At 55.1% G+C, this 26,861-nt stretch overlaps 1 protein-coding gene across 1 annotated transcript in view; it reads left to right on the top strand.

The window, feature by feature from the left end:
• EFCC1 (EF-hand and coiled-coil domain containing 1) overlaps nucleotides 1–26,861 on the top strand; it is a 41,552-nt gene that overhangs the window by 165 nt on the left and 14,526 nt on the right. The window contains exons 2-5 of the mRNA XM_065885080.1: nucleotides 65–353; nucleotides 1,186–1,324; nucleotides 9,105–9,978; nucleotides 11,408–11,694. Coding sequence (XP_065741152.1) covers nucleotides 65–353; nucleotides 1,186–1,324; nucleotides 9,105–9,978; nucleotides 11,408–11,694 — 1,589 coding nt within the window. The remainder of the gene's footprint in view (nucleotides 1–64; nucleotides 354–1,185; nucleotides 1,325–9,104; nucleotides 9,979–11,407; nucleotides 11,695–26,861) is intronic.

Raw genomic sequence — 26,861 nt, 5'->3', positions numbered from 1 at the left:
GTGGGGGGTGAGGGCCTCGGGTGAGCTGTGCCAAAGCACAATATGACCTTGGTTTGGGGGGCAGCACGCGCAAGAGCCTGCTGAGGCCAAGGAGGGCGAGGACCCCGAGGCAAGACCCGACCGAGCACTGAGTACTGGGCTCCGGGCACAAGCGCCCTCCATGGACGCCGCACGCCAGCAAACGCTAAGAAGGGGCTGCGCAGCTGGAGCGGGGGCCGGGGCGGATGGGGGGGGGGGTACCTGCGGCACCTGTGAGCGGACGCGCTGGGCAGCCGCGTGGGCTCAGACGACGGCGTCGGTCAGCTCGCACAGCAGCTGCACAGCCTCCTCACCGAGGAGGCTCAGAGGACCTGGTGCGTCCACCCGGGCAGGGAGGCCCGCAGGAGCCGCCTCGGCGCTCTGTTTGGCGGTTGCTAGGAGACGCACGTGGCCACAGCCCCGGGGCGGGGCTCCTCTCCTGGGGGCGGGGCTCCCCGCCTCAGTCGCTGGTCCCAGGCCAGGTGCCCAGACAAGGTCCAGCAGAGAGTTGTATACAAATGCAGAACCAGCTGCCTTTATGCCTTCAGTTATTCGCTTATCCACTCAGTCCTTTTTTTTTCTTGGATGTGGACCATTTTTTAAGTCTTTATTGAATGTTTTACAATATTGCTTTTTATGTTTGGGTTTTTTGTGGTTTTTTTGGCCGTGAGGCATGTGCCATCACAGCTCCCCGACCAGGGATCGAACCCACACCCCCTGCCTTGGAAGGCGAAGTCTTAACCACTGGACCGCCAGGGAAGCCCCCATTCAGTCTTTCAGGAATTCCTGCTCTGAACGTGAGCACCTATTATGCGCCTGAGCCTTACCTGCAGTACAGGGGAGAGGCATTGCCGGCTCCCCACTACAGCTCCATCAGCGGCCCCCTACCGTTCTTTGATGAAGGCAAAGGAAGCACCGGGCTCTGCAAACTCAGATGACCCGACCCCACCCCACCCCCCATCCTCTCTGGCACAGACTCTCTGCTTCTGTCACTGATGTCCTTCAAACATCATGAGAATTCTTTTCAGTCATCATAAGCCCCAAACTCAGCGATGAGGAAACCGAGGCTTAGAGAGGTGAAGCGATTTGCCTGAGGTCACACAGGTATATGGCAGCACCGGATTGAAAGCCAGACTATCTGACGGACACCCTGCCCCCCACCCCCAGATGAGAGACCCCTAGCTGCTGCTCCCGATGTAGAAGACCACAGACCACCAAAGGGGCTGCGGCGGAGGGACACATCGCAGAAGCGACTGCCCGGAGGGGTTGGGGCATGCTTCACGGAAGAGGTGACAAAAGCCAAACTGTGGGGTCTGCCGGGCGAGGAAAGCAAGGGGAGGCATTCCAGGCAGAGGACACAGCATACGCAAAGGCCAAGCGGAGTGAAAACGTGTGGCAAGTTCAGGGAAGGGATGATGAGGCTGGAGTGGCGCACGGGGGCCCCGGTACCAAGCCCCTGGGCAGTAGTTTGTTCAAGCGAATGGGTGCGGAATCTCCACACACACTTCGCTGTCGCAGAAACTGAGGCTCTGAGATGAGACACAACCTACCCGTGGCCAAAGAGCAAAACTGTGGACGCAAGCACCCTCCCTCCTAGTGCCCACCTCCCTAGGCCGTCCCCAGGGGCTGGGGACAGTAGTCCAGTATTCCAGAATACTTCCCACTGACGGGGGCCCTCCGACATTCCTCAGGTTCGATCAGTCTAAAGAACTGAACCTTAAGAACAGCTGGGAGGGGAAGTCTCCAAATGGCAGTGAGGTCCCCTGGGGAGAAGGACTCAAGTTTCCCCACTGAGTGCCATGACACCCTGTCCAACAGCCTGCAGACTACCGTCCATAAGCAAGGAAGTACTAAAAAGACACACCCAGGGTTGCAAGGGGAAAAGGCTACTAGGATGCACCAGCTCCCAAAAGGCCCCATTAACAAGAGCCGGTCAGTGACACCACCCTCCCTGGGACAGACAGCAGGCCTCCTGCCCGTCAGGTGCCACCTGCTGCCTGAGGCTGGTTTTGCTCCAAAGGGTCCTCGATCACCCTGTTACCAAGGGCAGCAGCCAATCTCCCCAGCATCTGCCGTGGGGCGGCCCTGAACTCAGGCTTGAGAGGTCTTAGACCAAAGAGCCTTGGTCCTGGATGTGCATGAGAATCACCCGGGATCATGTCAAATCTTCGACCCTGAGGCTTCACTCCAGACCTGTGGAATTGATTCTCCAGAGGTGGGGCTTAGGAACCGGTGATGGATCGTATTTTCCAAACACCTCAGTAGATTCCCTCCCACCCTCTCTTCTTACAGTGTGATGTCAACACTCTTCACATCCCGTGGTGGGTCTAGTCCCATCCCGCTTGAACCCAGACAGAACTTTTGGACCACCTCAGCCAACAGAGTAGGGTGGAAGTGACACTCGGTGACATCTGAAGCCAGGTCATACGAATTCCACGTGCTTCTGCCTTGTTCTTTGGGGCGCTCACTCTAGGAACCCAGCACCATGTTGTGAGGAGGCCCAAGCAGCCTCATGGAAAGGCCACGTGTAGATGCTCTGGCCAACAGCCGGCAGGGTTCCCGGCCAACTGCCAGCCTCACTGCCCAAAATGTGAGAGCCAGACCTCGGGTGATTCCAGCCCCCAGCCTTTAAGTCACCTGGCTGACACCATGTGTAGCAGAAACCAGCTGTCCCCATCAAGCCCTCTGCAAATTGCAGATTTATCAGTAAAGTAAGTTACTGCTGTCCTAACCCAGTAAATTTGGGGATGATTCGTTGTGCAATAATAAATAACTGGAACAGAACGCTTGTTTGTTAAAGTCACCTCCACCAAGATCCCATTGCATAGCCAAGATTTGGAATCACTTCCCTGAGGGAGGTAGTGTCCAGGTCAAGAGCCGGGGCATCATGGGATGGAATGAAGGCAAAGGTGTGCCACCTGAGACTCAGGCACGAGGGGCAGGTCTACAACCTCCTCTCAGCGAAGACGGCTTCAGGGCGGGCAAAGTCAGAATAGGACAGGAGGAAGGGCAAAGTCACATTGCAAAGGGGCACCCCGTGGAGCGCAGCCATCTGAGGGCAGTCTGTCCCTGCTCCTTCTTCCTCCAGGGCAGTGGAGCGCCAAAGCTCCCACGGCACCCAGAGAGCTTCTGAAGTGACTGCAAGACTCTGGCAGCTGGAAGCATACACCCATCTTCTTCTTGCCATCCCTCTCCTAAGCAAAGCACCCCCGCCACCTTATAACAACTTTACTGAGGTGTATTTTATATCATACGGCGCACCCATTTCAAGTGTATAATTCAGTGATTTTTAGTAACTTCACCAAGTGGTGAAATCATCACCATAAATAAGTTTTAGAACATTTTCATCTCCCTAATAAGATCCTTCGTGCACAAGTTTCACCCAAAAGTACTATAATTAATTAAAATTAACCTCTGTTCCCACCCCAAGCTCTAGACAACCATTAATCTACTTTCTGTCTCTAAAAAGGTGCCTTTTTCGGAACATTTCCTATAAATGGAGCCATAAATCCATTTTGTCTATCCAGCCATCAGTTCATGGACATTAAGGTTGGACATTTAGACATTTATGAAGACGCTGCTGAGGACATTCACATGAGGGTCTCTGTGTGGACAGATGTTTTCGTTTCTCTTGAGTAGAGGCATCTAGCAGTGGGAGAGCTGGGTCACGTAGTATGCTACACGTATGGATCAGGCTTTATGCTTATCATTTACTGACAAACTGTTCTCCAACGTGGCTGCACCATTTCACATTCCCACCAGCAACGTGTGAGGGTTCCTATTTCTCGACATCCTCAAAAACATTTATTGTCCGTCAGTTATTATCGCCATTCTCGTGAGGGCGGAATAGTCTCTCACTGAGGTTCTGCTTTGTATTTCCCTAATACCTAACGGTACTGGGATCCTTTCTCGTGCTTATTGGCCAACCATATATATTCTTCTGGGGAATGTCTGTCCCTGTCTTTCACCCATTTTTCGATTGGGTTGTTTGTCTTCTTCTTATTGAGCTGTTGGAGTTCTTTGTCAATTCTGAATACAAGGCCCCTACTGGGCATGTGTTTTGTCAAGATTTTCTCCCAGTTGCCTGCCTGTCCCGTCATTTCTTAATGGCGTCTTTATCACTGCGCTTTGAAGTGCAAAAGTTCTGAATTTTGATGAGATCCAATGTACCGATTTTTTTCTTTTTTTTGGACCATGTGTTTGGTGTTGTATCTAAGAAATCTTTGCCTAACCCAGAGAAGTCAAACTTGGCGTCTGAACACTAAGCAAATCCACTAACCAAGACTCCTAAAAATGTAAAAGCTTTGACACTAAAGCCGGTGGCTCTCGGAGAATCCCAGACACTCCAGGGGACTGTACAGAATGACACAAGCTTTCTGAAAAACAGTTTGACAACATCAAGAGCTTATAAAATGTCCACACTCCTTGGCCCTGCAGTAAAGCACCCAGGAAATAGAGCCAACCGTTCACAGTGTTGTTGGAATGGAGAAAAACTGCAAACCACCTCTAGGTGCACCTATTGGGACGACAAAGCTCCTTCCGGGTCAGTCCTAAGAGGGAGTGTGGACCAGCCTTTGAGAATAACGTTACCCAGGAATGGTAACGATGGCGGGGCCATTTAGGAAGATGGGTGATGTGCAACTGACATCCTGTAAAATTCACCCTTTTAAGTGCCTTGACAGGTGTATACAGTCATGAAACTACCACCCCCATGAAGATATAGAATGTTTTCACCACCCCCAAAAGTTCTTTCATGCTTAAATGCATGGAAAACATCTGAAAACAAATACATCAAAAGAACCCTGTGTTCTTCTCTTGTTGGCACAAGGGGGGGATGGTTTTTTTTGCTCTTTAGCACTTTGCTGGGCTGTTTGTAGACACTGTGAACAATATACTATTTGGAATGGCTCAAACAATACTGAGCTGACTTCAGAAAAATCACTTCTCTCCGCTCTCCCCGACGCAGACACACACCCATCCCCCAGCTCACACAAAAGCGCAGGAGACCTCTGAGTTTGCTCACTTTGAGCCTTAAACAAAAACCTTGTGGGTCCAACCGGGATGATTTCAGAGGCGCCTGGTAACACTGCCCGCAGACAGACAGGCCTGACAGCGCCCCATTATCAACCCGGACTCCCCTGCCCCCAAGGAGCTGCGGGGGGCAGAGGCCAGGCGATGGCTCCACGTCAGGACATTTAAAGTCTTTCTTTTCAATACTGACTGGCCCAGAAAAGTTCCTGTTCAAAGGATTCCTTCCGCAAAAGCCATCGCCAGCTGCAGCAACGGGGGTAGTCTCCCCTGGGTCACCAGCTCTCAGCATTAACATGAAATCGAATCAGATTCCTCTGCAGAGCCACAAGAGGGAGGGGATATGGGGATATACGTATATACACGCTGCTTCACTTTGCTGTACAGGAGAACCTAACACAACACTGTAAAGCATTTATACTCCCATAAAGATGTGGGGGGAAAAAAAGTCCAGAGTCAAGTTCCAGCATCCCGGTTTTTTTTTTTTCTTCTTTTTCTTTTTAATTTGGCTGCACTGGGTCTTAGCTGCGGCACGCGGGATCTTCGTTGGCGTACGTGGGATCTTCAGTTGCGGCAGGCATGCGGGCTCTAGTTCCCTGACCAGGGATTGGACCTGGGACCCCTGCACTGGGAGTGCAGAGTCTTAGCCACCGGACCACCAGGGAAGTCCCCAGAGTCCTGTTCTAAGTGCAGACAGCAACGTCCCCGGCAGTGGGACTCCCGGCCTAGAAGTTTCTACGGTCCAGCTGGGAGTCCAATCAACCTAACATCTGGAGTCTCACTGACTCCAGCATCTCTGGGCGCAAGGATGCTTGAATCCCAGGGATGCCAGCTACATGTAGTTTTCCTTCTGATGCAGTGTGTCCACATCTATAAAGTGACATAATTAGTGCCTACTTAATGCCAGGCCCTGTGCTGGGCATGGGGGTACCAGGTCTCTGGCCTTGCGAAGCTCAGCCCTCGTGGCAGGCCTGCAAATAAGTGGCAATGTGGTACAGTGCTGTTTCTTAAAATACAAGTTATAAAGTACGTCTCACCTGTAGGCAATGAAATCGTATGGAGAGCCTCATGCCACACTGTGCCCGGCAGCAGCTGCGGGCAGGCAGCTCAGAAGGGGGCTGGAGCTCTTCTCTCAGTGTGCCCGACACCAAGCCCGGCGGACAGACAGGCAAGCGTCCCTCCCCTCACGGCTGATAGTGAGTTACAGGGAGACAGACGGACGCCCCAGGCGAGAGAGTCTGTTAGGGGCGCAAAGGGCTTGCAATGTCACCGAAGGCCTCACTGAGGGGCTGACGCTGGAGCAAGGGACTTGGAGGTGAGGGGGCGGGCTGTAAACATCTGGGGAAGCAGATGCAAAGGCCCTGAGGTGAGTCAGAAGAACGGCAAGGAGGTCAGTGAGGGAGGCATTGAGGGAGGTTACGGGGGACACGGGCGCACACTGCACTGGGCCTTTAGTCCCTGAGAGAGGGAGATAACAGTGGGTGCTGAGCGAAGGAGGGCGTCCTCTGGCTGTGGAGGACAGAAGTAGGAATTCAAGGGCACTTCTTGGGAGGAGGCTGTTGCAGTGATACAGGTGAGAGATGCTGGGGGTTTGGTGCAGGGTAGCAGTGGCGCGGCAAGAGGGGATCAGATTGGGGGTGAGCTCTGAAGGTGCACGGCCTGACAGACCGGATGTGGGCGTGAAAGTGACAGAAGAACCCAAGACGGTAGGGATTCGCCAAGGGAGGCTGGAGGCCCCGCGAACTGAGATGGAGGTGTTGGAGGGGAGGAAGGGAAGGAGTCCAGGACTGAGAACATCTGTATTCCTTTACCCATTGAGAAATACATGAATTACACTGCTGGTAGGAATGAAAATGGTGCATCCACTTTGGAAAATGGCCTGGCAGGCCCTCAAAAGTTAAACAGAAAACTACCACACAACCCAGCAACCTCACCCCTAGGTATATACTCAAGAAAAGTGAAAATATATGAACACACAAAAATTTCTACGTGGATGTTTACAGCAGCATTACTCATAACAGCCAGAAAGTGGAAACAATCCAAGCGTCCATCGACAGATGAACGGATAAAGAAAAGGTGGTCCATCCATACAATGGAATATCACTCAACAATAAAAAGGAACGAACTGCATGCCAACTACAACCTGGTTGAAGCTGGAAAACGTTCTCAAAAAGGAGCCGGTCACAAAAGGTTACATAATTCTGTTTGATACACAATGTCCAGAATAGTCAAATCCATAGAAACAGAAAATAGTGGCTTCCTAGGGCTGGGAGTTGGGAGTGGAGGGTAGGAAACTGGAGCAGTGGGTGGGCTACCTAGTACAAGGGTTTTTTTGGGGGGTGGGGTGGTGAGTGATGAGAATGTTCTAAAAATGAAATTGTGATGCTGGTTATGTGTTCTATAAATATACCAGAAACCGCTTATTAATATACTTTAAACGGGTGAACTTTGTGGTCTGCAAATGGCAAATAAAGTATGTCTTCCCCCCTCCAAAAGAAAAAGAAAAAAGAAACAAACAAAAACATCTCCTTTGTCAAAAAGCGAGATGTTATACTGAAAGCCAAACTCCTCCGACCCCTGGAAACAACGACTGAATCCGTTTGTGAATCCCTCCATCTTTTTCTATGTGCTTACATGCACATGTCCTCCCAGAAAATATTTAGTACCATTTCGTGTGGGTTTATTGTTATTGTTGCTTTTTTCTCTCATCCTTTTGTGGTGATTCATCCCGGCTGTTGTACCAACGGGCAAAATGTTGTCTCCAGTTTCTCACTATTATAAACAACGATGCAATGAACATCCTGTACACGTGTTTTTTCTAAGGCAGAAGTCAAGAATTGGAGTCGATGTAAAATTTTTTGTCAAATTGCTACCACTTTAATAATTTTTTTTTAAATGCACATCCAAAATGGTTGGGGAGAAGCATCTAACTCCTTCCTGGGTGAGGTGTGTGGTGGGCACAGTCTTCAAGAATGACTAGAAATTTGCCGGATGGACAAAGTGCTTATTCTGGGGTACTGCAGCAGAGGAGAGAATTTTAGTGCTCTTTCAAATTCCAGGATTTAACATTTAAATTCCTAGAGCTGTACACAGGCCAGATTCTGCCCATCGTATAGCCAAAGGCAGTTGAAGAAATCTGCCTCTTACTCCTGCGAGGCTGGATGAGGGTTCCCAGTGCAGGTATCAGGTTAGGACATCTCTACACCTCTCTTGTCCAAAAAAAAAAAAAAAGGAAAAGCAGCCTTACATTCACCTGAGAGGCTGATTTTTCTTTCCTCTTCCAGAACGGTGTTCTAAGGCACCAGAGGAAATGTTGGCCAAACAGCTACCTGGTAGCCTAACCCCAGCTCAGAGGTGGAATTCCGGTCACAGGGCCAATCCACTCCCCAGGCACAAACGGGTGAGAAGACGGAAGGCCACGGCTTTCCCACACACACACACACCCCTCCCGCTTCAACACACACAGAGCTTAGAGAGCAAGGGTCCGGCTCAGATCGGCTTCTATCCAGCGGGATGGCCCTACCGCATCCCCTCACTACTCGGAGCTGGGTTTTCCTCTGCTCTAGTTACCACGTGAGGCCCTTTGCACCAGCCCTGGTGGAGTGAGAAGCGGGTTTAGGAACCCAGTCGCTGAATTTAAGGGGAGGGGGGCTTCTCCGTACTTAAGGGAGTACGGCCCCAGCTAGCTTGCGGGGCTACCCTTGAAAGGTTTTCTGGCGAGAAGGGGTGGAGTGACGCGTGGGCGCGGAACAGACCTGGGGGCCACCGGACCAGGGGGCCACCCTCCAGCCCTCCCCAGCTTCCTATCCCTAGCCCACCCCTTGTCCCCGTCTCGGGGCACACTCTCTGCACAACGCAGCTAGGTGGAGAGCGGGGGAGTTGAAAGCAGACAGACCCGGGAATGGGAGGAAAAGAGGGGATGCCAGGGACGCCCCGGGAGCGATGACGGGAGAATAGTGCAGGGGTCACCGAGAGAAGCGAGATCAGGAGGGAGACCAGGCAGTGGTGGCCCCGCGGGGGTCTCGGGGCTCCTGGGTCCCCTAACCAAACCCCCTCAGAGCCAACCCGGGGAAAACACAAACGCCCTGCCAGGCCAGCGCAGCTGCTCGACACGGCCCTCGGCGCCGCTCCAACCAGACCGCCACCGCTAAGCCCCTCCTTTCAAGAAACTCTGGGGCCGCCCCTGGAAGTGGCGGGGCGGAGGGACCCGAGGAGCGGCGCTTGGCGGCGATGGAGCCCAGCGGCGCGGGCACGGGGACCGGCGTGGAAGGCGCGGCGGGCGACCCGTACCAGCGACCAGCGCGGCGCACACAGTGGCTGCTGAGCGCCCTGGCGCACCACTACGGGCTGGACCGAGGCGTGGAGAACGAGATCGTGGTGCTGGCCACGGGCCTGGACCAGTATCTACAGGAAGTCTTCCACCACCTGGACTGCCGAGGCGCCGGCCGCCTGCCCCGCGCCGACTTCCGCGCGCTCTGCGCGGTGCTGGGGCTGCGCGCCGAGGAGGCTGCCGCCACCTGGGAGGCTGCCGGGGATACAGCCGCGGGAGACACGAACTCTGGGGATGTGATCGCTGGGGTGGCCACCGATGGGGACGCGGATGCGGAGGAGGAGGCGCGCCTGGCACTGCGCGCCGAGCCGCCTGAGCTCACCTTCCGCCAGTTCCACGCGCGCCTCTGCGGCTACTTTGGCACCCGCGCCGGGCCCCGTCTGCCCCGCGGCGCTCTCAGCGAGCACATCGAGACGCAGATCCGCCTGCGCCGTCCGCGCCGCCGCCGCCGCCGGGCGCCGCCCCATACGCCCGGCTCCGACGGCGGCCCGGACAGCGAACGCCTGGCGCGCCTGGAGGAAGAAAACAGCAGCCTGCGCGAGCTGGTGGAGGACCTGCGGGCCGCGCTGCAGAGCAGTGACGCGCGCTGCCTAGCACTGCAGGTGCACCTGGTCCCGGGGCGGAGGGTGACGACGGAATGGGGCGGGGGGCGGGGGGCATTTGACAGCGGGCTGGCTGCAGAGCCCCTGCTGTGCAGAGAAAGAGGACGTTGGGGGGGGGGCCCCGCAGGGGCGGGTGAAGGACAGCCCTCCCCACTTCAGCCTACTTGCATCCTGTCCCTAGCCACCCCATTCCACTCCAACACACTCTGGTCCCCTCCCCTACTCACATCACACATTCCAGCCCCCCAAAACTCCAGTCCCTCAGAGAAAACCATTCCGCCACCGCGCACACACACAGCCCATCTCATCCTGCCTCTCTGACCCAGCCGTGGACCCTCGCAGGAAACCTGGTCGGTCTCACACACATACGCCTCCAGAGCTCTCCGCGGTGCCAGGATTCCAGGAGGCCTAGGAGATAAGGTGTGAGGAAGGCCTGTCCGCACCCTTAAGGAGCTAACGAGGTACACAGGCAGCTCGGTGCAGTCACTCAACGAACATTGGAGGGCCTCCCTCAGGGCCAGGCCTGGTGTCCCAATGCTAGATAGTGTCACTGTCGACCAGGCAGGTCTGGCCACTCAGCGCTGCGGGGGCCAGGCACTGAGAGAGGCGCGGACCCAGCCGGGACATCTGCAGTTCAGTCAACAAGCACTTGAGCGCTGCGCCCAGCCGCGTGTCAAAGGCCATGGGGGGGGCGGGGTCAGACGAGGACCGGACGGCCTCTGACCCCAGGGACCACAGGCCAGGAGGAAGCTGACGTTCCAGTAGCCCTGCCCGCTCCCCACACAGCCCGGGGTCACAGCCCTGAGGGGTAGAGAGAGGCCAGGGAGTGCGCAGGGGTGCAAGGCGCGGATTTCCGGGGCCACGGCCAGCGGGCATCGGAGAAGCCAAGTCCGGGACGGGAAAGTACTGCCATTGTGTGGAGTAAGATCGTCCAGGATCATTAGTTCCCCAAGTATTTGCTGAGCACCTACTGTGTGCCAGGCCTGTCTTAGGCGCCGGACGCCCAGCAGTGAACACGACAGAAGAAAAACCGCACCCTCAAGGAGGCGGCTGCCTAGCAGCAGACAGCGAGGAGGGCCGGGAACGCCCATAGAGGGCTCCCCAGTCTAGGGCGTGGAGGAGCACGAGGGAGCGGCGTGCCCTGAGGGCCGGAGGTGGACAGAGAAGAGTGCAGGCGTTCGGGACTCACTGGAACTGTGCAAACAACAGAATACGGGCTTTGTGCCTCAGTGGCCCGCATCCATTAAAAGGGAGTGACATGAGCTCCCGCCTCGGTAGAGTTAGGGCGAGGGTTAAATGAGTTCAGATGGGCCCAGGGCGGCGAGCACGAGCGCGAGAAACGTGCCGGGTTGCTCTGCTCACGCGCCCCGGGCCGGGTGGGGTCTGGCGCGAGGCGCTCACCGCCTGCCCTGCTGCCCTGTTCCGGCAGGTCGGCCTCTGGAAGAGCCAGGCGGGCGCCCAGGAGGCGGCGCACGGCGGGCCCGAAGCGGCGGCGGTGCGGGAGCTACGGCAGGCGCGGGGCGCGCTGACGGCAGCCGAGGCCCGCGCGGGGCACCTGCGCCGGGGCCAGGCCGAGGTGCGGCGGCGCGCGGAGGAGGCCCGGCTGGCAGTGCTGCGCAGCCTGGCGCGCGTGCGCGAGCTCGAGGCGCTGGCGCGGCAGGTGCCCGGCCTGCAGCGCTGGGTGCGGCGGCTGGAGGGCGAGCTGCGGCGCTACAGGTGAGCCGGCGACCCGGGTGCCCCAGATCAGCTCCCGTTCTCCTGAACCTCGGGTGCGCTTTCCTCCCCTCAACTCGTCCCCGTGTTGTTCACGTCTTAAGGTATTCACCCACCCATCCATCCGCGGGCCTGTTCACCCATAAAGCCCCTCCATTTGCCTATTCGCTGGGGGTAATAGGATATATTTGCTCTTACTTGTTCTTTGATCCGTGCAATAACAAAGATGATAACAGCTAACACTTACCGAGCACCTAAGGTGTGCCAGGCTCTGAGCTAAGCACTTAACCTCCCTGAGTCCTCACAGCCACCGGACCTGTGAGGTAGGCACCGTTATGTCCCCATTCTCCAGGTGAGGAAACAGATGCGCAGTGATCCTTGTGCTAGCTCCACCAGGGTAGGAAGCTGGGCTCGGGACCAAGGGCCTCTGACAGATGTGTGACCTTGGGCAAGTCATGGCCCCCCTCGGAGTCCCTGTTTCCTCCTGGATGGAACAGAGCTTGGGGCCCCTGCCTTCCAGGGAGGCTGAGAAGAGGCAGTGAGGCCCTGCCTGGCTCACTTAGGAGCTCGGTAAACAGAGCTCCCTCCCTTTCAAATCACAAGGCACCCGGCCTGCCTGCCTTCCACATTTACTGAGCACCAGCTCTGCGCAGGGACTATGCCAGCCACGGGGGGTGTCATTCTGAACAAGACATTCCGCAGTCCTCACCCTGAGCAGCACTCGTGAGCGTGTGAGGTCCCCACGTGAGCAAATGTGTGGCAACAGCGGGCTGCCTGCTGTCAGGAAGAGCAGGGCCCTCGTCGTGCCTGTTGCAGGCTCAGCCAGCACCTGCACACCTGACCCAGGAGTGGAGTGCTGAGGGTGGGACGTTACCTGGAGAGATGGGTCAGGGAGGGGGAGGGAGGAGAGCGTGCTAGAAAACGGGAACAGTGTGGGCCAAGCGCAGAGGCAGGAGGGGCCTTGGCCCGCTCCAGCAGCTAAAACAGCAGCTGGAGGGGTAGAGCTGGAGAGGCAGGCCGAGGCCAGGCCAACCCCAATGGCTGTGACGAGGTCTTCGGCCTTTCCCTCGAGAGAGCATGAAGCCATGGGAAAGTTCTAGCAAGGGGGCGACAGGAACAGACTCGCACTGCAAAAAAATCACCCTGGCTACAGTTGTGACAAAGAGATGGAAGGAGAGGGGAAGGGCAGAAGACAGCGGGAGCCGGGCAAGAGGCTGCCGTCCGACTTCAGCCCGAAAGGCAGGCGGTCTGGCCCGGACTGGTGGGCAGGGCAGCCAGAAGGGGTGGCTCTGAACCTAGTTCCTCATCCGGGGGACCACGTCCTTGACTTTTGAGGTGCTCCCAGCGGGGAGACGAGGACGCACCATGTTGGAGAGAGGAGGCCGGCTCTGGGCTAGCCTTCTGCAGCTCCAAATGTCTGGATAGTCACTTCCTGTTTGCGTAGCTGATCGGCCAAAGAGCAGGGCCCGTTGGCTCGAGGCCCGTATCCCGCCTTGGAACTTTCTCCAAGAGGAGAAATAAAGGGTCTCTTCTTTCTTTTGCTCTAAAGTAATTGTCACAGCATGATTGTAAAAATAACTCCAAACATTGGGATAGCTCTTTACAGGAGAAAAAGTGGACCCATACTCAACGCAGTATTTAATCCTCACAAGGACTGTTCAAGGGAGAGGTTTTATCCCCATCTTACAGGTTGTGGGAAGTGAGGTTCTGAGAAGTTAAGTGACGTACCCAAGGCCACACAGCCAGAAAGTGGAAAAGGAAGGTCTGTCTGCCCCCACAGCCTGTGTTCTTTCTGTCTTTCCACTTTACCTTTTTTGTTGCTGACTCATGGTTACAAGACGGCTGCCGCACCTCCAGGCCTCACGTCTGCTGTCCAGGCATAAGAAGGACCAGTGATATTGGAGTGGGAAGGATTTTCTTCTAGTGAGCTTTGCCTTTGTATTCAGGGAGAGGCTCCCCCACCTTCTCCCGCCAGAACTTGTACCTCCATCAACTTGGCCAGAACTGCGTCACGTGGCTGCCCCTACCTGCAAGAGAGTCTGGTGATATTGATGCCCCAAACAAACCTGAGGCTCTCTTTGGAAGGAAAAAGGGAGCAGATATTGCAGAGGCTCCAAAGGAGATGCCCAGTGAATGAGGAAACCAAGGACCAGAGAGTGACCTTCACACGGTGCTTAGGGGATGGTTACCACTTGCTTCCCTGTCCCTAAACCTCAACCAGCCCCGGAAGCAAACCTCCTCTCCCCGTTTTCTGTAGTCAGAGCTTGCCGGTTTGTGGGCTGACTTGCCCCCAGAGCTCTCCCTCTTTGGAGAAAGGAAAGGGGAGGGGATAGGACAGTTGAGAACACTAGTCACGTAGCCAAGCTTGATGGATGCAGAACTCAGCCGAGCTTCCCAACCCTAAATCAAACCTCCTTCTCCTTCTCTGCCACCTCCTCAAGGGCAATCTCAGCAACTCTCTTCCTCATTGCTCAGACTTCTATTTAGTTCTGCACCTTCTTTCCCCTCCCACTCAGTCCTTTGCTGTGGGTTCTACCCAGTCCTTTCCCGTGGGCTCTACCCAGTCCTTTCCCTGTTTCTCAGGTAAACCTCCTCCTGTCACGTCTCTTTGGGGGTGCTGTAACCCCGAGCTTGCCCAGCTCTTCCCGTCGTGATGATGAGTTCCCAGTGTGCTCTGTGGTTGCTGCCCGTGAGCCTAGCTTTAGGAGAAGCCAGGATCCTGGAGGGTGCCCCTGATCTCCAGGGTCATGGAGCTCGCCCTCTGCCTCAAGCAGGGCCTGATTCTGGGCTGGTTTCTAAATGCGTTTCCTAGCTCAGAGTTTCTCACTACACAGGCGGGGAGAAGTTGAGCTCCACTCCTTAGGATAACATCCCAAGGTCAGTCAGCAGGGTTTTCCTCGCCTCTGTCTGTGGATGAGACGGCCCTGGATGGCCCCGGGCTTCATGCAGCGGCCTCCCTGTCTTCACTCAGCACGCAGGGTCTCCTGCCCCTTCCCCACTTGGGTGTCAGAACCCAAGTCCTGACCCCTCAGGGGCAATTCAGCTCCATCTCCTGTTCCCACACAAGCTGGGCATCTTACCTTTTTGTTTTTGACCTTGACTGGATTATTTTAAATGGTTATATTCTATCCAGCACTTCTGTGTGTTTGTACATAGAAAGAGAGCTTCCCATAGCACCTCAATCCACCATCCTGACCAGGAACCTAAGAGAACAGACAGTAAATATTTAAGCCATTGGAAACAGTCATGTATTCATTCCACGTTTTCTAAGCACCTTCTATGGACAAAGCCCTGTGCGGATACCTGGGTACACAGAACTGCTACAGGCATGCCCACTGCCCTCTGAGGGTCTCCTGGGCCTGAGTGGAACGGGCCATGAACACACACGTTGGGACACAAACATGCTTTGTGCAGAGGGGCCCCAAGAGAGCAACTGCTGCTTTCAGAACCACGGGAGTCCTGGATCAGATACAAGTATTCCACATGTCAACGTGACCTGCAGCCTCCTGGAGCTGGGCAAAGACCCTGGGCTCACCCAGCCAGCCCAGTCTGCGGAGGATTACCCGGTCCACCACAACCCCATCAGCTTCTGCTCCCCACGGCTGGTCTCCTGGGTCCACCTCGTCCCAGATGGGAGACTCAACTCCTCCAAATCGCACAAGAGAGTCCCTCCTCCCGGCACATTTGTGAGCATAGTAACCCTGACAGATGATCCAGAGGGGAAGATGCGGATTACGTTGCAATGATGCAAATAGTTTCATATGGAATATTTGACGTCACGACTTATACAGTGTCATTTAACCTCTGCCCCCGTCCATCTAGAGTGTTTCCCTGTCACTTCTCCCAAACTACACCCAAACCCTCTCTACCTTTCTCTCCTGTTTTCTCTTTCTTCCTATCAGCCAGGTCTCTTAGATGAGTGCCAGAAAGCCTGACTCAAACTGACTTGCTTAAAAAAGCTGGCTCTCAGTAAAGTTTAAGCATGTCTAGCTTCAGGCATGGCTGGATCCAGGTACTCAAACAATGTCACCGGGATATGGAAGCTCTGCTTCACTCTCAGGCAAGTTCTCTCCCCTGGTAGCCTCTGGGGCACTTACATCTCGAAAGGTCACCTCTTGTCTGAGCTATCCCACTGGAGTGCCAGGCTGAGCCTCAATGGACAAACCTGGAAACATGTTCACCCCAGAACCCATCAGGGGGCCAGGATGATTGGATGCTCTGGTTGACCAAACTTTAGTCACTTACCCACCAAACATATACAAACCCACAGCCAACCCTGTCGAACTCTGAGACTGAGATCCTCCCAGGAGAATCACGGGAGCACGTATCCCAGGCGTGTTAAATAACACACACCCCTGCCTCTGCTCCTCTCGGGAAGCCACAGCCCAAATCCCCTTTCTTGTCTCGGGAACAGCCCACCTGTGGCAACTGGAGAATCTGAGTGGAGGCCCCGGAAGGAAGCCTGCTTAAACGCAGGACGGGCTTGTCTCAGAGTCAGCCCTCCCAGGTTGCTGAACGTTTTGGGGTAGCTGGGGGCACTCTGCACCGTCACCAACCTTTCCTGTCTCAGTGCTTCAGAACCTTCTGGGAGGATGGGCCGAAAGGATCCAGATTACCGGCCTCCTGGCCCAGCCCGTGAGCCCTCCTAGGGCAGCACGATGTCTTGACGTTGTTTGGCCCAGCACCAGGCCCAGGGCTCCCAGTAAGATGGTGAATGAACAAGTGAACGGACCAACAAGCATATGGATGGATGCAGCCTCAAAAACGTCTTGGCAGAAAGGGCATGGGCATGCAGGAGTCAAGCACCAGGCGAGCCCTGAGTGGTCCAACGGCCTGATCCTGCTTCGAGGGGAACCATCCTCCACCCGGTGACTAGATTCTCTCGAAGCCCCGTGTCTCAGCCATTTCTCTGCCCTGCCGCCCCTTGCTCTGCGCCACGGAGGAGAAGCTGGGCCTTTAAGACACCTGGGCAGCTGCCTGGGGCCAGCACTGCTGGGCAGGGGCTGGGCTCCAACGCCCAGAAGACAGAAAAGCTAGCACAGTTGGAGCCGGAGGAGGGGCCGCCTCTGTGGCTTTGTATCTTGTCTGAGAAGGATGAAAAGGCTGGGATGGATGGGGGGGAGGGAGGCGTAGGGCAGCTCACTGGGCCGGCCACCATGCTGAGGACACAAAGATGAGGCCTTGGAAGGCCACCTCTTTTCTTCCACCCCAGTGCAGCAGCCCGGCCTGATGGGGGGTGGGCGCAGAGTCAGTGGGTCAGGAGGGAAGCAGACGGGCGGGGGGGTGCCATCTGGAGCTGGGGGGCTGCTGGCTGCGGATTCCTTTATCCTTAGAAGTGAGCGTGTGGGTGGCCGCTAGTGGGAATTGAGGCCTTTGTCCAGGGGACAATACCCCGGACTCACAAAGGGACACTGCTGGCCCAGCACCTGCTGCAGGCCCACCCGGGGCCGTTGAGATGCAGAGCGGGGCTCGGTGGGTGGAGGGCCAAGCTCGGGAGGCCCAGCCCAACCTGGGCTTGAATCCCAGCTTTTCCAGATCTTTACGGTGGGACCTTGAGCTGGCCCCTCCCCCTGTGCCTCAGTTACCTCATCTGTGAAGTGGGGTGCGGCCCTGTTGCCCTGGACGTGTGTGTTCAGTGATGTGGGGGCAAGGAGGTGCAGGCTGAGCAGGCAGCTCTGGGCTCTGACCTGCCTCAGTCATTTTTTTTTTAAATAAATTTATTTATTTATTTACTGTTTCTGGCTGCGTTGGGTCTTCGTTGCTGCGTGTGGGCTTTCTCTAGTTGCGGCGAGCGGGGGCTACTCTTTGTTGCGGTGCACGGGCTTCTCATTGCAGTGGCTTCTCTTGTTGCGGAGCATGGGCTCTAGGCGCACAGGCTTCAGTAGTTGTGGGACATGGGCTCAGTAGTTGTGGCTTGCGGGCTCTAGAGCGCAGGCTCAGTAGTTGTGGCGCACAGGTCCAGCCGCTCCGTGGCACGTGGGATCTTCCCGGACCAGGGCTCAAACCCGTGTCCCCTGCGTTGGCAGGTGGATTCTTAACCACTGTGCCACCAGGGGAGCCCACGTCTCAGTCATTTTTGCTTCTGTGAGCCTCCTTTTCCTCATCTGTAAAATAAGGGTGACAAAAATACTAATGATTATTATATTCACCTCATAGGGAATTTGAAGATAAAGTGCTAATATGTACAAAGCACTTAGAATAACGTTTAGCCTTGAGAAATCTCTCGATGAATGCTGGAGATTATTATTTTATTTATCCCTTATCACAGTACCCCCCATAAATAGTAATGGTAGTGGTCGTTGGTGTTGCTGATATGAACAGAGTCTGGCCCCAGAGAACCCTATGTGTGTGGCGACCACCACAAGGAGTGGACAGTGTCAGCTGAGTGTCAGGGTCCTACCGGAAATGCACAGTGTGGGCAAGCACAGGACCCTGACCCCAGCGTGAGTGACGATGGCTAGGGCATCTCTCGGGGGAATGCCATCATCTGAGCTGGGTGTTGAAGGATGAGTAGGAGTTTTCTGAGGTATCACAGATTCAGGTTGCCGTGAGTGCAAAGGCTTGGAGGTGTGAAGGCCTTGGTGCCTCTTGGGAACAGGGAGACATATTGTGGCTGGCGAGTTTGAGGTGGAAAGTGGCAGGAAAGGAAGCTGGAAGGGCAGGCGAGGATGGCAAAGGGCCCTGAGCACCAGGCTGAGGCACGAGGCCTTCACCCCAGAGAATGAGGGAGACAGAGAAGGGCTTGAAACAGAAGTGAAGTGATCACTTTGAGCTTCAGGGCAACGCTTCAGGCTGCCTGTGAAGGACAAATGGGCAGGAGGGGAGGTGAGAGGCAAGGAGGCTGGTGAGGAGACCATTTCTGGGTCCAGCGCCTGAGAAGAGACGGACCACCAGCCCCACACCTGGAGGTCTTACCTGGAGCTGGGCAGAGCCTCAACCTGCCATTCTCCATTCTAGGTCAGAGCCTTCCTCGAGGACAGCACCTTAGGATTTGCAGGGTGAAACAGGCATTAGAGCCACAGGCAGCAGCCAGGTTGACAAGGGGGACCTACCTCTGGGTGGAGGAGCCAGCAAGGGGTCACCCAGAGCCAGCCGTGGTGTCCTCACCTCGTGCTGGGTTGGAGAGTGTCTTTCACCCTAGCGTTAACAGAGCACTCCGATGTGTCGTGAGCACGTCATGCGCTGCAGGCTGGATGGCGAGCCAGGACCTCAGGGGTCAGTGGGAGTGAGAACCGTGCCTTGAGAATCTTACCTGGTCACGTTCACAGTCACGGACCCCCGGGAGCCCAGTTCAGCAAAGGATCCCACTGCGTACGGGCTGAGGAGGGGGATGTCAGGTGACTGTGGTTCCTCCTGAGTCCTCAGGGTCCGGCCAGGACACAGGAAGCCTTCGATGGGGGATTACCGGACCTTTTATCCCCCTGCTACATCACCCTGAAATTGCAGCCAGAGTTTGCTAAGAAGCCACACCGCCTGGACCTAAACTCAAGTCCCACCTACAATTTCTCGCTGCATCCCCGACACCTCTAGCTCCACTGGCCACAGGTTACCCACTACGGCCAGCAGGGCACGTGGGCGGTCACACCACACCTGCGTAAAGATGACCTTCCAGGGCAGCTGCGAAGACATCTCTAGCGGTGGGTTCATCAGTTAGGGATGCCCTTCAGCCGAAAGTTACAGGAACTCACCTGACAGTGCTTGGAACACACTGGGGTTTGGGTTTCATTGTCTGCTCCTGACCAGAAGCCCGGGGCGGGCTCTGTGATGAGCCTTTGCGGTGTGCCTCAGACACATGGCCTCCACAACGCTATTAAAGGCAGAAAGCACGGGACATCTGTTCGTTTCTATCCAGAAAAGCAAGGCCTGCCCAGAAACCACAAGTGCACGTCTGTGTGAGCCCAACAGCCAGGGCGGGGCCCCAGAGGGCAGTGGAGCCGGGGAATGAGTGCAGGCAGTGAGGGGGGAGGAGCCGGGGACCACCTGTTGAGTTGTTCGATGGATAGAGTCCCTCCCTGAGGTGATCTGGCCAAGGTCACCCAGGCAGTCAGGGCATAGCCCAGGCTGGACTCAGTCCTCAAGGGCCCAAGAGTCCTGGGCTCTCGCGCTGCTTCCCTCGGGGCTTGGGAACAGGCCTCGGCTCTGTGCCTTCAAGGTTGGTTGGGGATGCTCTGAGACCCTACGTTTGCGAGCCCTGCTTTCCCAGTCCCAAGCCAGGCGGGTGGCCTCAGGCACACAGACAGGTGACAAGAGGACCACGATATCGGTTTCCCAGGTCAGGGGCAGCCGCACAGGACCCGGGGTGGCCTGAAGTGCAGACCACTCAGTCGCCTTTAGCCACTGCCTGCTTTATTCATCTTCTTTGGTGCCTTGACACTTCTTGAGAGGCTCTGACTCTACCTGTTTTTGCCTCCGTTTGCTCATCTGGAAAATGAGGTTAGTTTTAGTGCCTACGTCATAGGCAAGACTTAAACGAGATAACGTGTAAAAAGCACTTCGACTTGTGCCTGGCACACAGTAAGTAGTCCACCAATTTCATTGTCATCAGTTGGCGCTTACCTGCAGGGAGCAGACTTTAAATCCCGTGCCACCGGCACTGTCCATCCATCCCGAACCTCTGCTTGTCCCTGCTCGGTTTCACGCACTCCGGCTCCACATGGGAGGGGACAGGCTGCAGTGACCCCAGATCCGTAACTTTCCAAATTCGGTGACCTGCATACTGCTTCCCAGCACCTGCAGATAAAGTCTCAGGGAAGAACGCTGCCCAGCCCAGCCTGGGTGACAGGCCACGTCTAGGCCATCACTGTGGCCAGGGCGCTAGGATACGCCAGCCAGCCAGAACTAGGACGCACACTCAACCCTGTGGTCTGGGAGAGGTGGATGCTAGACAGGGGGCGGGACAGTTCCTGAAAGCAAAGTGGGTGCTGTTATCAGGAGAGAGGAGGAGGATGCCATGAGACAAAACCAACAAACTCCACCTCGTGACCTTCCTCTTAGAAGTGAGAATCCAAGACGAGTGAAGGCTGCAGTCTGGCACCAAGCAAAGGGAAGATGAAAAAGTGGATGCTTGGGCCTCCGAGCCCAGGATTAGCACCAATCCTGCTATTGGGGTAACCCAATAGAATGAGCCTTTCTTTCCCAGTAGTTCCAAGGAAATCCTTAGATTAACTCTTGATTATCCTGACATGGGTCACGCCCATCCCTGAACCAATCAGTGGTACCAGGGATGCTGGAATATGCTGACTGGCTAAGTTGGTGGGGTGTCATGTGACTACTCTGGACCAATCACTGCCACTCTGGTTCACAGGACCTGGGTCTCATGGATGGATTGAAGGGGAGGTGGCTTCTGCAAAGAACAGCAGTCCCTCTCGACTGGGAGCTCCTGTGGGCAGCAATGGCGCCCAATGCCCCTCCTTTCTGCCCCTGTGGCCATTGCTGGGCAGAGGGCCTGGCCCAGAAAGGCAGGTGTTTCCTCCTGACCGGGCAGGTGCACAGACCATGGGAAACGCCTGAGGCTCCCATCACCTGCCCTGAATCCTCCTGAGAGGACAGGGGTGACTTAGAGAAGGCTGGAGCCACCGACATCAGAGACCCTGAAACGGGGAGGGGACAGAGATTCTCTGTGGGGTCTCTTCACAATTTTCTGTCAGAATTAACCACTGACTGTTCTTTATCCAACCACATTTTGTCACATGCCCAGAGTGCCGTGCTGCCCTGGGTCCAAGGGAAACAGCCATGAACGAGGCAAAGTCCCTGCCCTCATGGGGCTGACGTCGTGGGGGGAGACCGCTGACCAACAGGTGACAGTACACGGGATGAATAAGGGGAGGGCGCGGTGGAGGTGGCTGCTTTGCTACAGTGTGTTAGTGGCAGTGTATTAGTCAGCTCGGGCTGCGTGACAAATACCACGGTCTGGGCGGCATCAACCACAGATGGGCACCGTCTCGCAGTTCTGGAGGCCGGAAGTCCAAGATCAAGGTGTGGGCAGCAGTGGTTTCCCCTGAGGCCTCTCTCCTTGGCCTGGAGACGGCCGTCTCTTCCCTGCGTCCTCACACAGTCATTCCTCCGTGCATGTCTGTGTCCTAACCTCCTCTTGTTACAAGGAGACCAGTCACGTTGGATGAGGGCCACCCTGGGACCTCATTTTTACCTAATCACCTCTTTAAAGGCCCCGTCTCCAAATACAGTAATACAGTCACATCCTGCGATACCTGGGCTGAGGGCCTCCTTGCCATGACCGTGGCCCTGAGAGATGGGGCCCCCACTCTGGCCCCAGCTTCCTCCACTCTGCCCGCTGTGCACCCCTCCAGCTGTGTTGACGTCTCTGCTCCTTGAACCCCAAACCCCTCCCTGGTCCACTTCAGGCACAGGGTTCCCCGACTGCTCCCAGGCAGCTTCTGACTAATTCGCATCCACCCAGCTATCTTGCCTACATCCCATGACATCTTCAGAGGCCGCGGCCCGGCCAGCCTGCTCCCCTGTCATCTCTCACAGCCCCTGGCCTTTCCATCCTCCATTTATTTTTGTTGTGACTTCACTGGGGTCCATGTCGCCCAGGGGAAGGGAGGCTCCAGGAGGTCGGGCCGTTCTGGTGAGTAGTGTCTCCAGCACACAATTCATCTGTGGGATGAACTGCCGGGCCAGATTAGCAGCCCGGACTGTGGGGGGCCTGCTCAGACACCCCCTTGCACCCACCCCGCAGTAGAGGCGGTGCCCTGCATTCAGGTAGGGACCAGAAACGAGGAACAGTCAGAAAGGCTTCCCAGGCCCCGAGGCCTGTCTGCACACTCCCCTCTTCAGGATTTATTTTCGGCTCTTCCTCCAAGGCGCCCCCCCTCAAGCTCTTCTTCCTACTGTTGTTCTTTTGTTTTCACACACCCGTCTCTGTTTCCTGCGAGCCTTCACTCAGGAAACACCACACAGCAAAGGCAGCCGGTGTGCGAGCCTCCAGGACCTCTGGCTGCCTGGCGACCCCACTCCTGGCCAGCCCTGGCCAGGCCCTGCGTGTCCTGTCTGCCCTGCAGCTTCCCAAAGCTCGGGGGCTACTGGGTGTCAGAGGGTTGAATGCAGAGAGGGAAGCAAAATGAGAGTAACGTCTTCTATCCATTTCAGAAAAGGCTGAATGCAGGGGTGTGAGGGTCTCTGGCTGGGTCACCTTGCCGAGTTACTTGGTTCCAGCCCAAGTCGTTCAAGCGCTAACCTACGGTTGCCTTGAGGCATTTTACATATGAATTAAAGTCTTTAACCAGTTGACTCTGAGTAAGGGAGATGATCCTGGTTAATCTGGGTTGAGCCCCATTTAATCACTTGCTAGACCTTAAAGCAAGGGCGAGGGCTTCCCTGAAACCAAGAGGTTCTGCCTGTGGACACAGTTTCTGCTGTGCCCAAGGGTCTAGGCCGCCTGTGCGCTCCCCTGCCTCTGGATTTCAGACTCGCTGAGCACAGAGGCCACTTCCTGGTTACAAAGCTCTCGAGACAGCACTGTAGCTACAGACGTGGATGTAGATGGGCATCCCCTACTGGCCCCACTTCTCTGGTTGAACCCTGACTCAACCAGGGGTTGAGGCAGGAGGGAACAGAGGCCAGCATTTCTGTGCACCTGTGGTTATGATGCGCTGCACTAACGACTTCACGTACACAACCTCATTTAACCCCCAAGCAGTGCTGTGAAGCGTTTATCAGTGACAGTGCTTTAGGCTGCAAGTAACAGAAAACTCAACTCACGATGGATTAAACCACAGGGACACTGATAATCCTGCATGAGAAGTCCAGGGGACAGCAGCTCAGTGATGTTTGCAAGGACCCAATTCTCCATCTTCCGACTCTTAGCCTGTCATCTTGGCCTATCAGCAAAGGCCCCTCATGGTCACAAGATAGCTGCCATGGCCCAGGCATCACTGCCACATCCAGAGACAGACAAATAACTTCCTTCTTCAACTTCTCTGTTCCCAGAGACCCTCCTGGAAGACCCCCCCCCCCGTCTCTCATTGGCCAGGATCACATCACATGCCTGTTCCTCAACCAATCCTTGGCAAAAGGAAGGAATAATCATGATCAGCTTAAACCAATCAGATCTCCTGTCTGGAAGCACTTGGCCACTCAGTGCCTGACGGAATAATTGAGATTGTGCCAACAAGACAGATGGGATGTGATTGTTTGGGTGGTTGTATTTGGTTCCTAGCAACCATAACACATTACCACAAATGGAGGCACTCAAAACAACATCCACTTATGATCTCACATTCTGCAGGCCAGAAGTCCAGGCAGGCTCGCCCGGGGTCTCTGCCTAGGCTCCCACAAGGCTGAAATTAAGGTGCTGTTGACCTTGGGCTGAGGGGAAGAATCTGTTTCCAAGCTCACCCAGGGGTTGACAGAATTCAGATCCTTGTGGTTGTAGGACTGAGATCCCCATCCCTTGCTGACTGTCAGCAGGGGTAGCTCTCTACATGCCATCTCCTGTGTCCCTGTTCATCCTCCAACCAGCAACGACCCAAGTCCTTCTCACACTTCACATTTCCCTAATTTCTTCTTCTGCACCAGCCAAGAAAGTTCTCTGCTTTTAAAGGGACACGTGTGACGAGGTGACACAGCTTAAGGTCAGCTGTTCCATATAACATAACACCATCCCAGCAGTGATACCTCACCACATTCACAGGCTGCAGGAATTAGTGTGTGGGATCTTGGGGGGTCGTTCCTAGAAATTCTGCTCCTGCACCAGCTGGGTCTGCCCTCCCTTGCTTTCTGCCCAAGCCTGGCCCTCCAAGCTGCCCATCGACTCTGTTAGCTCCTGGGTGTCCTGCCCACCAATTCCTTTCCTGCTTCAGTGATGGTTTCTGTTGTTGCAACCATGAACCACCGGCTTGGGTACAGCCTCGAACAACTCACTTCTCCTTTCTTTCCAACGAAGTGTCTGTCCTGCTGTGGCAGCACCATGGCTACTGTGCGGGCGGGCAGAATTTCTAGGAATGACCCCGGAGATCCCACACCCTAATCCCTGCAGCCTGTGAATGTGGTGAGAACAAGGTATCTCCATGGGAGCAACATCTCCCCCAGAGACATTCTGGAAATTTGTGGGGAGGGACTGTTTGTTTCAGTGACTAGGAGGACGGTGCTGCCAGCACTTGGGGGTAGATTCCAGGGATACAGGCCTCCAGGTAGGCCCTGTACAACCCACCAGGACTGCCTTGTACCCCACATGACTTCCAAATGCCCTGCTGTGTGTTCGTTCTGCGAAAAACTTGCTTTCACTGCAATTATCTGAGCCTAGGTCCTAAGTCTGCTTTCCATACAAACACAGTTTTTTTGCACAGGTTTAATATGCAAAGAATTTTGCAAGAATGCAACGCAGTGTGAGTTGAGGGAAGGTTATACTTTGACTTGTTTGGAATTTTCCAAGGGTGGCTCATCATTGCATAACCACATCACAGATGATAGCAACATTTGTGAAGCTTTACCAGCTGGTAAGGAGTTCCTGTGTCCACTGGCACTCATTACTCTGCGTCCCAGGGAGTCTGCATATCTGTCTATCTGTCTGTCCATCTGTCCCTCCACCATCTATCTGAATATCTTTCCCTAGTCCTTATTTCAAAATGTCAACTATAGGGAAAGAGTGTCAACATTCCACTGAACATTACCTTACCTCTCTCAAATTCAAACTTAGCCATTATAGTTTTAAGCATCTGAAATTTTCTTTGTATCTGAGCATTTACTTATTGAAATGTATGTTATAAAATTCCTTTCTCCTTTAAATCACAAGGCATCACATTAATTTCTTCAAAGCATATGTAAAGACAGGGTCTGTTAGCTCATTTAGGGATAGCACAGGAATGTTATAAAAAGAGGGTGTCAGTACGTTAGCGGTGGGGTCCTCTGCTGTGCGGGGGATAGAACGAGTGGCTGAGGGACGGGGCAAGAGCTTGGCTCCGACAATGCCCACAGCTTATGACGTGCTGCTGTCCAAGCATTTGCCGAATTTCAGACACTCTCCCAGGAGCTGTGTCACCTCTAACCATACCTGCAGAGCACCCGTACTGTTATCCTTTAGTTACTATTTTTCCTTAAATCATCTCACTCTTTTTACTTAATTTAAAAGGAAGTTTTATCACTGTCATAAACATAAAACTAAAATGGTTCATTAATTGTCTTTAGTGCCCATTATACTAAATACTTAACTGTTTAACACACACACACACACACACACACACACACACACACACCCCTGTTCATCCGAGTGCCACCTAAAATCCCCTTGAATACTAAACGGAGGCAGGAGCTCCCCGTGTTTAAAAGTACCGTTATTTCTTTTCATCCTCATGGGACCCCAGGGCCCATCAGTGTTTACTGGTGAATGAAGAGAGGATTGAGATGGAGGCCGGGGGGCAGGGGCAGTTGCGGAGCGTCACATCGCAAAGCCACGGTCCTGTGGGGTGGAACCCAGATTAGGCAGCTCCCGAGAACCCCCCTTTGCATCGCAGAACCAAGGGAGGCTCTGTCCGTCGGAGGCCCGGAGCTGGGCGTGAGCTGCCAGGGCTGGAAGGAGTAGAGGGGAACATCTGGCCCTTGTCAGATCGTGTTGGCCGCCGGGCTCCAGCAGGAAGAAGGCGTCAGAGGGAGGCTCACTCGGGGCTCAGGGCGGCTCGCAGAGGTATGCAGCTGGAGGGAACGCCCTGCTGGCACAAGGACGTGGTCTGTCGGGCGTGAGGGGACCGTGGACTGCCGCGGGCCCGCCTCTCCCCAGGAGGGCCTGCAGCTGAGAGGGAGGTGCTCCGCTGTGCCTGTGGGGTGACAGGTGTCTCTGCAGGTCCCCCAGCCCCTCCGTGCCCCCAGAGGAGAGTGGCCCGAGGTGGGCAGGGGGTGGACGTGGGGTCACAGGCCAGCGAGGGCCTCTGCCGGCCTTTGCGGTCCTGGTTGTCTCAGGTCCTGGACTGACCTGGTGAATCTCTAACTCCCCTTAGCCAACCTCTCTTTTTAACAAAGAAAGAACAGCCTGAAAACAGGATCTAGCTAGAACTGGCTGTTTTGTTGTCTTTGTTTTTCTGGTTACCTTCTATTTATGGCAAGAGACAGTGGCTTTTTACTCTTGGTGATAATGTTTCCTACGAAAGGAAATCTGTATTAGTCAACAATAGGGCCAGTGGCCCAAAATGCCTGCAGTTTGGGAAGGTCTTCCTCAC

Source organism: Phocoena phocoena, chromosome 10, assembly GCF_963924675.1.
Source record: "Phocoena phocoena chromosome 10, mPhoPho1.1, whole genome shotgun sequence".
In the NCBI taxonomy this organism is placed as follows: Eukaryota; Metazoa; Chordata; class Mammalia; order Artiodactyla; family Phocoenidae; genus Phocoena; species Phocoena phocoena.
Note: the sequence above shows the minus strand (reverse complement) of the source record. Positions and strands in the feature narration are given on the sequence as shown.